General features: G+C 41.5%; 1 protein-coding gene across 3 annotated transcripts in view; it reads left to right on the top strand.

Annotated features, from left to right (window-relative positions):
* tle2a (TLE family member 2, transcriptional corepressor a) overlaps nt 1–17007 on the top strand; it is a 36286-nt gene that overhangs the window by 13264 nt on the left and 6015 nt on the right. Inside the window, exons 3-12 of one of the 3 annotated variants that reach the window (XM_053237922.1) lie at nt 4977–5040; nt 6666–6710; nt 10297–10359; nt 11142–11183; nt 14893–15109; nt 15259–15275; nt 16140–16232; nt 16400–16444; nt 16546–16707; nt 16788–16902. In XM_053237922.1, the coding sequence (XP_053093897.1) occupies nt 4977–5040; nt 6666–6710; nt 10297–10359; nt 11142–11183; nt 14893–15109; nt 15259–15275; nt 16140–16232; nt 16400–16444; nt 16546–16707; nt 16788–16902 (863 nt within the window). Of the gene's footprint in view, nt 1–4976; nt 5041–6665; nt 6711–10296; nt 10360–11141; nt 11247–14892; nt 15110–15258; nt 15276–16139; nt 16233–16399; nt 16445–16545; nt 16708–16787; nt 16903–17007 lie in introns of all 3 variants that reach the window. The other 2 variants (XM_053237921.1, XM_026919325.3) reach the window with 2 other exon arrangements.

Genomic DNA, 17007 nt, shown 5'->3' with positions numbered 1-17007 from the left:
GTGCGTGTGTGTCTGCGCACGTTATTAACGGATATACACTGGTGTGTTGTCAGACCTGTTTTGGGTTGTTGGGTTCTTGCCCTCAGGACAGGTATGGGTGGAGCTCTGTGTGTATGCATGTGAGCATTTCATTTCAGAAAATAACAGGCATTCAGTTTCATCTGATTTTTTGTGTGTGTGAATGAGCGAGAGAGGGTGGAATAATTGTCCTGAGAGAGGTTATAAAGTCTAATGAGGCTGTCAGCATTTTTGTGCTGGGTCACAGCGTGGCAGGAAGGACAAAGTGAAGTGGTTAAAGTGAAGCGTCTGATTAGTCTGATCACTCACACTGTTTTATATGGAGTTATTTTCCTGTCAAACGTAATTGTGTGTAAATGCCATGATGAAATCGTCATTTTATGAATCATGGATCCGTAACCAGAAATCTGTAGCGTGTTTTTTTTTTTTTTTTTTTTCTTTTTTTTTTTTTTTTTCCCCTTCCTCCCCTCCCCCCCCGATTGCTGTGTGGGCTCACTGGTTTAAGATCTCAGCTATCAGATGTGGTCTGATGTGGGAATTCCTTATGCACATGGGTGTAACTTTGATTTGAAACATGCTGGGGGCAAAAATGATGATTAGGTAAAAAATTATTTAAAAAAAACAGTTTGTTGAAAGCATTTGTTTGTTTTCATTTGCTCGTCTGAATTAAGCATGTCTCATTAAAAGGCCTCCATTTTAACCAGCAGTTAAAGCCACACCAGCATTTTAAAAACTCTGGCAATTACTAGCTTTGAAAGATGCTGTAGTTTTCATCACCTACATTGTTAGAAGAAGAAAAAAATAAACCAAAAGGAGTGATCCCGCAGGATGATTGCTTTAGTCATAATAATGACAGGTGCCTTACATAAAAAAGCCTTACATTATATATACACCTATGCCTCAATAGTGTTTTTGTGAATAAATCCATGCAACAATAATTTGATCATATCACTGTGTGAGACAAAACATCAAACTCTGTTAATTTATTGACGTCTAGATGTGACATTTTGTTTTAAAAGGTCCAGAGAAGACGATCCATTACAGACTCCACCCTGAGAAACGTGACTCTAAATATTTTTAGAAATTGCTTGGATCCATTTCAGCTGTGAGCTATTTTACTGTCCAACGGTAAATCTTTCAACATCTCCACAGTGTCACGTCATCAGGAAACGATTACATGCAAGATAATATGCACATTTTTTAAATTCAGGTTTTACCTGCATATTCTGAGTGTGTGGCTGCACAAAGTTTGTGTTAATATCAGCATCAGCGATTTCACACGAATTTTTTTTTTCCTTGATTTCACTGATTATTTCAATAATAATCTTCTAAATCTCCCATACTGATCAAATCATTTCAATGGCTGTCAGGAAAATCCCTGGTCATGCTCCCAAAACATAGAATAACTTGAAGATCTTGACTGAAATGCTTCATTATTTAAGGGACATAAACCAAACTGAAGGGGGAGGGGTCAGGTGTATAGATCCAGAGAGCTGAAGGGGGTGGGGCTAGCTGTATTGCTTCGTTTGACTTAACTGAGAAGTGGCAAGTCTGAACTCGGACACCTCCATTTTCATTTTCAACTTCTGTGCCTTCGAGCTACCAAGTGTGGAAAAAACATGGACACCTCCATTTTCATCTTCATCTAGCCAGCTAACATTAGTGATATGAGTGATGTATTTACTTCCAAAAAACAGTGAATTGTACAGTCAGTTTTCTAAACTTACCAAGCTAATATGTCTGTATAGTTAATGATCTAAAGCTAGTCTATACAATATAGCTTTAAAAGTATGCAGTATATACTTCTAAAAACAAAGAAGTTCTACACTGTTTACTGTTGATGCTGTGAGCAGCCATGTTGATATGATGTCATGTGTTGAACTTGGGTTGAGGAGACCTTCCTGACTTTTCAGGAAGGAACTCCAAGTTTGAAGGGAATTTTCTTAGTATTTTTCTAGTTGGAGGTTGGAAAATCCAAGTTAAGAGCTTTAGTTGACCGCAGCATGTGACTCCAGAACGCTGAAGGGGGCGGGGCCAGCTGTAATGACTCCAGGGAGCTGGAGGGGGCGGGGCCAGCTGTAATGACTCTGAAGAGCTGAGGACAGCATTAAAAAGACAAAAAGTTCTATGAAGTTGCAGCTCTAAATAGTCAAAAGCCTGTGTGTAAATTGGTGTTAACCCATAAAGTGACTCACAGAGTACAAAGTGAATGTATGAATAATGATTCACTATCAGAAGTGTAAATATGTAATTGTGTTGGGTAACAGATTAACAGAATTGCCTGACTAATTGGCTATTTGTGTTTGGTAAAATCGTGATTTGGCATTGCTCCATAATTTCCTTAAATGGTTTAATTCAGGTGTTGTTAATGAATCCCCCCCTTTCATTTTACTGTGTGTTTGGGTTTTTGTGTGTGTGTGTGTGTGTTGGATAACTGTGCTCTGCTGACAGAACTGTCGTGGTGCTGGCAGCTCACAGATTTGTTCCAGCGATCAGCTTATCTGCTGTCAGTGTGAGGGAGAGATTGCAAATGCTGTTCTCTCTCTCTCGCTCACGTGGAATCTCTCTGCTGTGCCTCCAGGCTAATTATTTTATGCAATCATTCCTTCTTGAAATGCTGTGTGTGTGTGTCTCTGTCTCTCTCTCTTTACCCCCCCATTCTTCCCCTCTCTCACTCTCCTCCCCTTTTTCACGCTCTCCTAGTCACATAATCACATGGACGTGGAAGTGCACACTTTTTTTTTTTTTTCTCCCAAACCCACAGTGACAAATGCACCAATGTAACGTGACGCGGCCGAGCCGTGCAAGAATGCAGGCATGTTTTTCCCCCCAGGGCTCGTTATGACTCACACTGCCAATGCTCATCAGTCTCTGTTTGTCCATCTGGTTTCAGATTATCATCTAGCTGTGCTGATCGTGCTGCTGCTTCTACCCTATAGCATATTTGACCTTTTTCATTTCACATGAAGCAACCTGCACCAGCACTGACCTATACCTTATACTGGTAGCACACCCTGTGTAAGAGATTTGACAAAGCACTTTAGTGTCCTCTGAAACTCTGGCATGGGGTGAATATAGTCCATGATACAGGATGTGTATCACCGTCTTAGGTTTTGTGTTTGGCATAACCCTATACATAAACACCTCCAAAGCAGTGAAAAGCATTTTTAAAAGTGATTCCAAAAGTTATCTTTTTAAAACAGTTCTTAGCTCAATTTTTTTGCTATAAAAATGGCAATTATCAGTAATTTATAACAGAGATGTTGAGTTTACAATTCTGATTGGTCAAAAGGTAGTTTCTATATTTTCCCCTGCTAATCCCTTAGTAATATGCTGCATAGGTTCTGTCAGTATTTATAATACTATATATACATAATAATATTATATCGGCCACCCCTAGCATGGTGTGTGCATAGTAAGGGTAAGCGATATGCACGCTATGCATTTTTTTTACAATACATGATATGCATCAGGATTTATAGGTTTGCTTGTAAGCTGCCAGCAATAAAGTAGTGTTGCATTTTAAAGAAAAAAAAAACTTTGTTGCTTTATCTCATGTTTACAAAAATAACACAAAAGCAGAAAAAAATTCAAAATCTGGAAAAATTTGAGCAGTTTGAGTCAGCTGCTTCCAGGCAATTGTGATTACGTTTATTTAATTTAAAAATATGATGATATCATTGATTACAGTATCGATCTGACTGACATATTGCCCAGCCCTACTGTATAGGCTAGAGCTGGGATGTTTTGTGAATTTCTGAAGTCTCTGACACTGCACAGGGAACAGTTTTAAATAACAGCACCCAGTGTGTGCAAATGTGCACCGATAGATTTGTCAGTTCTCGGAAATCCTGCGATGGCTGTGACTTCTGCAGTGAGGCAATTCCACAGTAATAAAATCTATCAGGGGAATGAATTTAATCCCCCTCCTCCCTTCTGCAAACCCTCCCCCCTCCTCCTCCTCCTCCCCCTCCTCACCGGTGGTGATAAATGAGTCAATTATCGGCAGTCGCGCACCCCTGCAGAAGGGGAGCGGATGTGCCGTTATTACCTGTTGCTGCGTGCTAATGTCGCAGTATTAATCATATTCTAATTTTCCCAGGCCCTTGCACTCAGCACACATAAATCTACTGCTCTCAGTCGAGTCAGTGAGCTACTGAAATACTGCTGTGTGTGTGTGTGTGTGTGTGTGTGTGTGTGTGTGTGTGTGTGTGTGTGTGTGTGTCTCTGTTTCTGTGTGTGTGTCTCTCTCTGTGTGTGGCTTATAGGACATTGATGGGCTGTCACCTAGTGTAGATATTGCTGCACACTGAGGTTTTGGGGTCATCTAGCTCGTCACACTCACTGACAGAATGACTTTGCTTGTTTTTAGGGTTTTTTTTTTTTCTTTGCAGCCTTGGGGCTTGTTGATGAAGGGCACCTTATACAGCATGCACACACACACACACACACACGGCCTGGTCTGGTGTATGAGGTGCCCTTCACCAAGCCCTGAGGCTGTAAAATCCCTCTAAAAGTGTGTGTGTGTGTGTGTGTAATTTTTATATTTATATATATTATATATATATATATATATATATATATATATATATATATATATATATATATATATATATTCCTCACTAGTTTAAACAAAAAAAAAACTGATTGAGGCACTACACATGAGCGGAGCTTATTTACATTAAAAGAGCACTAAGTTAGCCAGGCAGCTAACTGGCTAATATATGTGATGAATACAGTCATGATTGTTATGGTTTCTTTTGACAGATTTGATGGTTACTGTTAAATAATGAGCTTGATGAAGCGGGAATCACCTGATGAATCTTACTTTTGTTTACATGTGACAGATTTGAGCTAGCTTACTAACGTGTGTATCTTTGTATGTCTGTGCTGTATGTGTGACTGTAACATATGAGAATGTAAATGGAACTAACTCATATCTGTGTGTTAATCTACAGCCTAAAGCTCGAGTGTGAGAAACTGGCCACAGAGAAGACGGAAATTCAGAGACACTATGTGATGGTAAGACACACAGACGCAGACACGTACACACACAAAATCACACATAGTACAGATATAGACAAAAAAAAGCTCCAAGTACAGACACACAAACACATTCACACAAAAAGATAAACACATACAAAACACATGTATATAAACATACACAGCCCAGACACACAAAGATATACACACACAAACATACACATAAACACACAGTACACTGTCCAGTTTGGGTGAGTCTGTGTCCATGATAGCCTCAGATGCTCGTTCTGGGCTGACAGGAGTGGAACCTGATGTTGTCTTCTGCTGTTGTAGCCCATCCACCTCAAGGTTTGATGTTTTGTGCATGCTGAGATGCTTTTCTATTCACCACGGTTGTAAAGAGTGATTATTTGAGTTCCTATAGACTTCCTGTCAGCTCAGACCAGTCAGGTCATTCTCCTATGATCTATCTCATCAACAAGGTGTTTCAGCACACAGGATGGTTTTTGTTTTTCCCACCATTCTGTGTAATCTCAACTGTTGTGTGTGTGGAAATTCCAGGAGATCAGCAGTTTCTGAAATACTCAAACTAGCCCATCTGGTACCATCCACCATGCCACAGTTAAAGTCACAGAGTTCACACTTTCCCCATTCTGATGTTTGATGTGAACATTAACTGACGCTCTTGACCTGTATCTGCATGATTTTTTGCGTTGTGCTGCTGCCACATGATTGGCCGATAAGAGAACTGCATAAATGTGCTGGTGTACAGGTGTTCTATTAAAGTGACCAGGGAGTGTATACTGTGTGTATATGACACAAACATGCACACAAAACATACAAAGACACACACAAACCACATACAAAAAAAAAACAACCCACATATTGATGCCCAGAAATATACACACAAAAACACATACATGCACACGCGCGCACACAAGCTATATACAGCTTGGCACTTTGCATCAGATTGCTTGAGAATAATTGTAAACACACACAGTTCATGGTAACCCAGTCCAAACAGATCTGTGTGTGAACTCCAGCATTTCTTTCCTTCTCTCTCTCTCTCTCTCTCTCGCTCTCTGTCTTTTTTTTTGTTGTTGTTTTTTGGCTCGTAATTTTTGGAGACGTGGTGTTGCCTAGCAACAGTGTGGGATTTTGGCGAGGCAGGGGCGTATGACAGACAGCTGTCACACTGCTTCTTTTATTGCCTGAGCTCATTTTTTCCCTCTCACTGTCTTATACAAACACACTTCCCTCCTGGCCCATGCCAGCTCTGTGTGTCTAACAGCCACCTGACCAAACTGATGCTAATTCTGCACACGTCTGATCTCCTCTCCAACACACACACACACACACACACACACACACACACACCCCATTCCTGTCCGTTAGTGTCCTGATTCACAGTCAGAGCCCGTTTGCACCTCTTAAAGTTTGGGTCATTCATTTTTCCATTCTGGCAGCTGTCAATAAAATAATCTGCTCAAAGTAGAAAACTCCATGAACAGGAGAAGAAAAAAAATGACAACCAATAATCAACCAATCAGGACAAATAGGTGTGTCTACTTGCCTGTCAATCATGTTTCTTGTCATGTCAAATCTTACTCCAGTAAGTTAAGTGTAAAATTAATTAATTAAATAGGTTTCTTTTTTCTTTTCAGTACTATGAAATGTCCTATGGCCTGAACATTGAGATGCATAAACAGGTGAGTTTGACTGCATGATTTTATTTACTGTGACTTAATTTCTGGAAGTCTGTATTCTAAAGATTGGGTTGTTAGTAGAAGCTGTTGCTTAGTCTCTCATGTGGATAATGAGCTTAATTACTGCTTTAACTGAGGAAATATTTTGGGCAAAAATGAAAGTTACCATGTTGGTTTGCTTCTTCCGTTTTGTACTGGAACAGCAAGGCTACCAGTTTAGCTTCACAAGTCATCACACACTTGTCTCAATCCATATGGAGTTGTTCGGTATCTCAGACTTGTGTATGTGGTTACTGTTACAATGTTATGTTACAACGTTACACACTGCTGGCTATAAAAATGGACAGAAATAAACATCAGGCATAGCACAAATCCCACTCGCTTGGGTATCACTCCACAATAACGTCTGAATCAAATGATGAGTCTTTGCACAATGCTAACCTTGGAGCATTGTCCTGGATGATTGACTACATTCAGAAGAGGAAGATTGTGTCAATGTATTATTGAGCAGATTATGCCTTTTGCGTGTTTGTGCAGTGGTTCTGTTAAGTTTTGTAGCTTTTCTAATATTTCTTGCCTTTTGAATAGGGATGGCTGATGTAGATATTGTGATTAAATGATCTCACAAAACATTTTCTAGGATGTTGTGGCTTTTTTCCCCTCCATTTTTTTCTCAATTTGGTCATCTGCCAATTGCCCCCACCACCCAACTCTTTCCTATCATACAATAGCTACCCACTCTGCTGGAGGGTAAAAACGAATATGTTCTTCCTCTGAGACTTGTGAAGCCAGCCACCTGCATCTTTCCAAACTGCTCCTCATGCAACGTCACAGGGCAGCACAATACACTCAGAGGAAAGAGCTATCCGCCCTCTTCCACATATGAGTTCACAGCCGCCCACAATTGGTGTCACTGTGATTGACAGCGGAGAGAGTGTATGCCATTCCTCCCACCTGGAGAGCATGGCCAATTTTGCTCCCTTGACTCCAGGCCATGGATGGCTGTGGCATTCGGGCTTGTGATATCCTGGCAATAGGGTGAACACTCTCCTGTTGCGCCTTTTGTGGGTATCTTTTAGTATTTCTAAAGCGCTCACCAACTCCATTCCCTGAGTAAAGTAGTGGATTGGACAATATATTTTTATACTGAATGTTTTATTTTGCCTCTTTTTCCATGTTGAAGAGGTTTTTTTTTTTTTTGGTTTTTTTTTTTGGGTGACACAAAGGTAGTGCCACATTTTGAAAGAAAGATAAAAGCTGTTTGTTGGCACCTAGTTAGTAATATCTGTTGTGTTTGATGAAAATGCAATTAGATTCCCCCCCCCCCCCCCCACACACACACACACACACACACACACACACACACACACACACACTTTTTATAACCTTGCATTTGGTTAAAATCTGTTTACATCTGTTTTGGACCATCTGTGTACTGTGTTTCTGCAGGACATGCACACGTATGCAGAGTGTGTGTGTGTGTGTGTGTGTGTGTGTGTGTGTGTGTGTGTGTGTAAGATGCTCTGGCTGTTCATCTGCATTTTCTGACCTTGCTAGACTTTTATTATTGCCCCCCTACTGATTTTCACTTTAAATCAGGTCACTGCTCTCCCAGTGTCTTCTCTCTCTCTCTCTCTCTCTCTCTCTCTCTCTCTCTCTCTCTCTCCCCCACATTCTCACACACACACACGTGCACGCACGTTTTTCTTGTCCTCTCCTCGCTCCCTTGCTCATTCGCTCTGCTCGCCCAAGTGCATCATGAAATCCCTCTGCTAATAAAAGCATCAAAACTTTCTACTCTTCCTCCAGCTAGCGCTCTCTCTCTCTGTCTCTTTCTCTCTCCTCCTCTCTTCTGGCATTCAGCCCCTCCCTTCTTCCCCTCCTTTTGGTAGTTGCCATTTTCTAACAAGCACTGATTGTGTCCTGTGGGAAATGAGAAGCAGGGTGATGAAGGATGGATGGATTGAGGCACAGAGATGAACAAGTGGAGCACTTGTTTAGTCTGCTGATAAACAACAAAGCCTGTGCACATACACACAGAACCTGTAGGTCTCCAGCACATCTGCTCTGGCTGTGGTAAAGTGCCACTGATGTGTGTTTTCCACGGACCTGGAGCTGGTGCTGCTTTGGAGAACCAAACCTTTTCATAATCAGATGTAGGAGTTTCCTAATACACTGTGTAAACATAACCCTGGAGTGTTTTACCTCTGGCTTTTAAAATATATTTTACCCTCCAATGTCAAATCCTTCAGCGTCTCTATACAGCACACAGCCAACAGTCACAGACCAAAATTGGGGTGTGAACTGAGAGAAGGCATTTGTCAGCTGGCGAAACAGAAATATCTGCTCTCACACTTGTGTGAAATTGAATCTTTAGGAATCAAAACCTGACCCTAAAGCTTTGGAGTCGATTCCACAGTGTCTGGAATCCACCATTTCATCACTGACTCCCTGCTCTAACAGACATTTTAATTGCTTTAAGCTCTTTATTCTATGCCTATCTGCTCATAGGATTTCTTTTTTTCCCCAAGTATTGGCAATAGTAATGTAACTCCAAGTTCAGTGTAATCAGTGGTATAACTGTTGCATCTTTTCTGGATTAGTGCAGCCCAGTTTTTTTTCATACAAAATTGTAAATTTACAATATACAGTAGCTCGCCATTATCACATGACAAGCAGTTCTTCTTCTGAGAAACGTGAAGCCACTGCATCTTTTCGAACTGCTGCTCATGCTGTGCACAGAGCAGCGTTACACATGAGGAAAGTGCTATCTACCCTCTTCCACATACATGACCTCACAGATGCCTACGATTGGCTAGTATAACAGTGATTGACAGGGGGAGAGTGAGTATGTCATCCCTTCCACCTACAGAGCATGGCCAAAATGGGAGCCAGTAGCATTTTATTTTCAACAATAATCTTCAAATCTCATGCATGGTCCTATTTCAATGTAATTAGCATAACCAACTTGATGAGCATGTTGTCATGGTAACAAGCCACTGGTTCCTGCTTCCAGACAAGCAGCATTTTGGTTTTAGAATGGAACCGATTTTGGTGGCTGTAAAACCAATTTTTTTTTTTGCAGTTTTGAAATGAGGTGATCCACTACATAAGCAGCTTGTCAGTGTAAAAAGGGGCTTTGAGGTGGTGAGCTTTGACATCAGTGTCTTCTCTATGGATGCTAGCTACACTGAGCTGGAGCACAACAAGGCTCTCAGGGAGGAGGTCGGCTCTCTGTGCTGGAAGAGGGACAGCAGATGCTGGGCATGAATATTTTACACACCTCCCATGCTTGCTGTGCAGCAATTAGCCTTAACCAGATGTGCAGACCTGAAATATTTACTAGGTGTGTGTGTACACAGAGGAAGAGGCACACTATCTGTCTTTCTCGTGTATTAACACTCTAACACCCTGTCTCTCACACTTGTTTCTTCACTCATTCTTCTTCACACAATCGCATTCATTCTGTTTCTCTTTGTCTCACTCTCATTATCGTTTTCTGGATGTCCCTCACCCTTACTCGTTCTCTCCTTTTTTTTCTCTCTCCCATGCACTCACTCATTATTTTTGTCTCTGTCTCTCTCTCCAGACGGAGATTGCTAAGCGGTTGAATGTGATCTGTGCGCAGCTCATCCCATTTCTCTCACAGGAGGTAAGACACACGCGCGCACACACACCACTGAGTCATACTCCTCCTCTTTGAAACACACTCATTTTGTGAAATCTTTTCTTCTGACTCCTTCATGTATGCCATCTCTTTTGTGTTCATTCTCTCTCACTTATTTTTGTAGTCTTTTTGCTATATTATTGTTCCTGATGATGCAGCTGCATGTCTCTTCTCTGATTGGCTGATTTCATTAGGGCACATTGGCATCCATCAAACACACATTTTGCCATTGATTACATTGAGAACAATGCATTGATGGACAGCATGCGCCGATACAATGGCAATGTGTGAAAATAATGCTGTGATATCTGTTCAAAAAGTTCCTTAGTTGAACTTTTGATGAAACAGCTGATCAACTGATAGGACAGGGGTCCTCAAACTATTTGCAGCCAGAGACCTCTGTAACTCTAAAATAAATTCCACTGACCCCCTCAGACATATTTATTTTCTGAACATAATCATTTTTAAATATTAGCCTCAATATCAACAGTATTATTAGATCTATAGCTATGCTTCATAGACCCATGTATCCATGATTTGTGGTTAAATGCAGGGGAAAAAACACGAACCTCAACCCAGACACACCCCAACAACAGCACATTTGCAGTGCATTTTTGATGGATGCCAAAATGTCTCTGAACTCAGCCCCTCCCCTTATCAAACATCTTCCACACACAGTCTCAGTTGACTCTCACATTAATGCATAGTTATCTGTTGTATGCTGATGTTTGTTTGATTGCTGTTTGTTTCTTGTGTTGTGTCCCCAGCACCAGCAGCAGGTGGTCCAGGCCATGGAACGCGCCAAACAGGTGACTATGGGGGAGTTGAATGCGTCGATAGGGGTACGTGGACTCCCCCCTCTGCCTCCCACAGTGTGTACTTCCATCTTCTCATCCACTTTTTTGCATTTTTGTTTGTGTTTTTGTGTTGCTTGATTAGATTAAGTATCTGATATGGATTGTGGTGCTAAGCAGCAGGATTCTATTGGGTTAGTGTTTTGCTGTCTTCATATGATCCTCTGATGGTCTGTGTCCCACATGTGAAATCATAAATGCAAAATCTTTGCATTCATGTGCACCACTAACATTGTATCATTAGCTAACCTGGCCCGTTTTGGAGATTATGAAATAAGTAATAAGTTAGAAACTTGTGTATTGACGATAATTACGATAGCACATGAATGCCGCACCTTGTTTTTAAGCTTAGCCTTATGTGAATGATTGCCATGCTTTCTGGACTACAAGTTGCGCTCAAGTATAAAATGTACCAGAAGAATTTTTAATACCATATTTTCTAAATTTAGCCATTGCTAAATATGTACTCAACAGATATCAGTCTGAGAGACACAAAAAGCCGCTATATAGTTTTGAACTGACATCATAGTGTGCTTCAACATGCTTGTAGGAGAGCACTAACTGCCATGTTCTATATATTCTATATATTGTCAGCTAAGAGTCGCTGATGATTGGCTGGAGATGCTGTGATCCACACAGGAGGTCACTCTTCCCACCCCATTCCCAGCTGATTTTACACCAGGGGCAGTAAAGGCTTGACTTTCAATGGACTCATTTGTGACTCAGTCTATGGTCTAATCAACGACTGCCAAAAGCAAGTAGTATTTAGAGGATTAAACTATTAACTACTATCAGTCCCTGAAACTAACCTCCATTACATTCTGAAATATATTCCCCTCTGAAAGTATTGGAATGGCAAGGCCAATTCTTTTGTTTTTGCTATACACTGAAAACATTTGGATTTGAGGTCAAAACATGAATGAGATGATGGATCAGAATTTCAGTTTTCATTTCCTGGCCCTATTTGTGTTTTTTTTTTTTTTTTTTGGGGGGGGGGGGGGGGGGGGGGGGGGGCACTTTTTGTTTGAACCCACCCATTTTTTAAGTGATCAAAAAATATTGGACCAAGTGACTGACAGGTGTTTCTTGTTGTCCAGGTGTGCCCTAATAGTTTCAGTTAAACTGATTGTTTAAACTTCTAATAGCTCTGAATGTTTACTCTTTGTCTGAGCCCTGGATTTTGCCTGTGAATACTGCATTTGTTGTTAAAAAAGGATAGACCAGCATGAAGGACTGAGAGCTGTCTATGGGAGAAAAGCAAGCCATGTTGAAGCTGAGAAAAGATCATCAATCAGAGCCACTGCACAAGCATTGGGAATAGCCAGTACAACAATTTGGAATGTTCTTAAAAAAAAAAAAAAGAAAAAAAACACAGGTATACTAACAGCCAGACATCGAACAAGGAAAACAGAAGTTAATGACGGAAGCATTGTGAGAGCTGTGAAGAAAAACCCCAAAACAGTCAGTGACATCACCAACGACCTCCACAGGGCAGGGGTGAAGTTATCACAGTCCACTGTTCAAAGAAGACTTCAAGAGCAGAAATATAGAGGGCATACCAAAAGATGCAAAACGCTCATCAGCAGTAAGAATCAGAAGGCCATTTTGGAATTCACAAAGAAATACAGAGATGATCCACAAAAGTTCTGGAACCAAGTTTAACCTCTACCAAAGTGATGGAAAGACCAATGTGTGGAGAAAAAAAGGATCTGCTCATGATCCAAAACACACAAGCTCATTGGTCAAGCCCAGTGGAGGTAGTGTCATGGCATGGGCTTGCATGGCTGTTTCTGAAACAGGCTCACTAATCTTTATTGATGATGTAGCTGCAGCTGCATGATGGTAGCAGCAGAATGAACTCCGAAGTCTACAGAATCCTCTTGTCTGCCAATTTACAGAGAAATGCATCCAGTATAATTGGGAGGAACTTCATCATGCAGCAAGACAATGACCCAAACAACACAACAGTGGTCTTCATTGGGGGAAAAATTTTAGAAGGTTTTAGACTGGCCAAGTCAATCACCAGTCCTTAAATCAGTTGAGCATGCATTTCAGCTCCTGAAGAGGAGACTGAAGGGAATAACCTCCCAAAACGAACTACAAGTAAAAGAAGCTGCAGTAAAGGCCTGGAAAAGCATCACAAAAGAAGAATGCAATAGTTTGGTAATGTCAGTGGGTTGCTGGCTTGATGAAGTTATTGCAAGCAAGGGATATGCAGTTGAATATTTCAAATGATCTCAAACCCAAATGATCTTCAGTGTATTGCAAAAACAAAAGAATTGGCCTTGCCATTCCAATACTTTCGGAGGGGATTGTAAGTAATAAGTTGAAATGTCATTGATTATAATTGATGGTAGCACATGAAGGCAGCACAGTGCTATGGTGCTTAGTCTTACGTGAATGAATACCGTATTTTTCTGGACGACAAGTTGCACTCCAGTATAAAATGGGCAATATTTTTTTTGAAACCCAATTTTTTAAAATGTAGTTGTTGCCAGATCATGTCATGCTGTATAGATTTTCATGGAGAGACACATGAATGCCACTGTATGGTTTTGAACTTACTCAACATCATAGTGCAGTTCAACATATTTATCGGAGAGCACTACCTGCCACATTCTGTATATGTGATCTAACAATCACTCCTGATTGGCTAGAGATGCTGTGATCCCTCACAGAGTGCAGGGACAATTATATTCTCTCGTGCACTCCCAGGTACAGATGGCTCTTGCTGTGGTTGTGATCTTGCAATGAAAGCTTAAGCTTGTTTTACTCAAGAAAGGCTCTGCTTGCTGTGTGCTCGTTTGTAAATCAGTGTAACCTCATATACTGGAGGTGTTTACTGCATGTGGCACACCAAGTGAGATCTAGGTAGAAAATACAGTATTAATGTAAAAATTGTAATTTTGTAAAAAAATACAATATTAATGCTGTATTGTGCAGTCAGGACCCATAATCAAACTAACACATGGGCTTTATTTACTACAGCAGCAGTAACCATAGCTAGGAGTGAAAATCTCACTGGGCTAATCAGCTTTATTTGACCATACAGTGGTAATGCAGGTTTCTAATAATCTGACATTCAATACAGACCTTTGCTTGTTCAGCAACTGTGAGGAAGCACAGAAATGAAGCTCCACTCTGCCCTACATGATGCTTGTGAGTCATGCCTAGTGTGAATTACAAGCGTCATAGAGCATTTCCGGCTCATGGTAAAATGAGCTTTGTACAGCCGCACTCCTGAGGAGCCATGGATGCTCAATTTTTTTTTATTCTAAAGATCCCTGTTTTATACAGTTATAATACAAATGCCAGGAAATACATCAAACCAGAATCATGTTTGGTTATACAGGATTTGAAGCACACAATCCATAATGAGATGAAAACACACAGACGTTTTACTAGTTTTTCTTTTGTTTTGACATTTTAATTTCTCAGCCTATCATTCAGTTATGTTAAGATTTTGCTTCCCATTTGCCTTGCATGTGTGTGTGTGTTTGGTATGTAGTGCTATGCCAGTTGTGAGGCTGCCCCTGCCCTCCTGGCCTCGGTGTCTTCTCACAATGGACACACTCCCTCTGCTGCACCGCCTCTCAACTCACTTTGATCCTTCACTCTCCGGTCTGTCTCTCTCTTTCTCTCCTTTCTCTGTCTGTATCTCCAGCAACAGCTGCAAGCTCAGCACCTTTCCCAGCATGCCGCTCAGGCTCTGCCCATGGCCCCTCACCCATCAGGGCTGCCCCACCCGGGATTGGCTCTGGGGGGCAGTTCGGGCCTGCTGGCTCTCTCAGGGGCACTTGGGGCGCAGCTGGCTGCCAAGGATGAAAGAGCACATCTGGAGGCTGTAGCAGCAGCGGTGGCTGCTGCTGAGCACCACCGAGGTAAGAACCATAACCATAGCTACATTTCTTCCCTCACATTCTGTTTAATCCTAATCTGACTGATGTGTTTATTAAACGTTAGTGGGTAGATAGTAACTTTATCTGTTTTGATTTTTTGTGGGGACGTGTATCTACCCTGACTAATCCAGACCGTGAGGCGGGACCAGTGAGTATCACTTCACCGTTTCTTCTTTTATTTTACCCTCTCGTTCATTTTCTCTTCCTGTCTTTGTGCTCCTACTACTGTGGTCTCTCCTCTTCTTTCATCTTTCCTTCACTTTATTTTTCCTTCATCTCCTGTCTCAGGTTTTTTTCCTTTCTTTTTTTTTTTTTTTTAAAAATCTTTCTTCCACTCACCCTAGAGCATCCAGTCACTGTATCTTCATCCTCTCTGTGCTCTCGTGTTGCTTTGACACAGAAAATATGGTACAGCGTGAGTCCAGCTCTGTCCATACCCTAGTCATGCTTCTGTATTTGTGAAAGTAGAAGGGGGTTTATGTAGGTTTTGGGCCAGTGGCATAATTTCCCACACACCTCTAGCAACAACTTAAGAGCTCGAAGGTATGATTTACTTTTTACTCTGCATTTGGTTTTATGCAGACACTTAATCCACCCACCAAACAGAACTTTTAGGTTTTCTATTGTACTTGATATCAGACACTATTACTGAAGATTGTTGTACTGTACAAACAGAGATTCTGGCTCTCTAGTGTATTTTTCACAATTCTGTGATGATTGCATGTGCACTATTTCCATATTGGTACTCTGGCCAAACAAATTCAACACTGGTACTTAGGCAATGGCAGTGGCAACACTTAGCACTTGCAACAACAAAATGTGGCTCATAGATTTGTGGTTTTACTTCACTGTCCAGTGGAAAAAAACCTTCGTTTGGTGCCTCCGCCTGCATTGCTCTCTCACGCTGGATCCCATACAGCAGGCAGCCATGCATTAAGCTGCTTTATTGCCCTTGGGTGCAGAACTTATGGAGCTGATTTGATTTTGCCTCTTCTGTCTTTCTGTCTTTCAGAGCTCTTTATCAAATGGAGACAAAGGCCGGCCATCAGACTACCTTAGTAATGGAAAGAAAAGGAAATCAGATGAGAAGGAATTCACAGACTACGTGAGAGAGAGTCTCTTCACTTGAATTTTTATATTGTTGAATGTGCCACACACATAAAAATTGTTTTTTTTGTTGTTTTTTTTTATGGCCCTTGTGAAAAGTTATAAGCTGTTTATGTTTTCAAATTGTGAATGAACACAACTGAAGACCTTTCCTCCATCCCCCAGGGTAGTGACGCTGACAAAAGTGATGACAACTTGGTAGTGGATGAGGTTAGAGAGTTTATTTGTTTTCAGCAATTGTGTGGAGTCGAGAGGCTAATGTAAAGGCGTGTGCGATTATTTTATTTGTGTTTTTTTTTTTTTCTTTGTAGGACCCTTCGTCTCCGCGCAGCGTGCACTCATACTCCTCCAGAGAGAATGGTCTGGACAAGCTGCCCCCCTCCAGGAAGGAGCCTCTGCCTCAGGCCAGCCCCACCTCACTGACCTCCTCCTCCAGCAGCGCCTCGCCCTCTCGCAGCAAAGATCCTCCCCCAGTACGAACACACGCTCTGTTTGCATATATACACACTTGCAATGCACACACCACCTTATAATTCTCTGTCAATCTTCTTAGAGGGAGAAGTCTAGCACCCCAGGGCTGAAACCAGGCACGCCTATGTCTCAAGATTCCTCCACCCCCGGCCCTAGCGGCCCACCCCAATTCCGCAAAACAAGTGTGGACCCTCTGGGTAAGTCCCAAATCGCTGTAGTGTAGTGGTATAGGGAGTGAAATGCATGTGTCTGAGAGATGTCTTCATTAGTGGAGCAGTGGACGAGTGGGCCAGCAGAGGGCA

The sequence above is a fragment of the Pangasianodon hypophthalmus genome, chromosome 11 (assembly GCF_027358585.1).
Source record: "Pangasianodon hypophthalmus isolate fPanHyp1 chromosome 11, fPanHyp1.pri, whole genome shotgun sequence".
Taxonomy (NCBI): domain Eukaryota; kingdom Metazoa; phylum Chordata; class Actinopteri; order Siluriformes; family Pangasiidae; genus Pangasianodon; species Pangasianodon hypophthalmus.
Note: the sequence above shows the minus strand (reverse complement) of the source record. Positions and strands in the feature narration are given on the sequence as shown.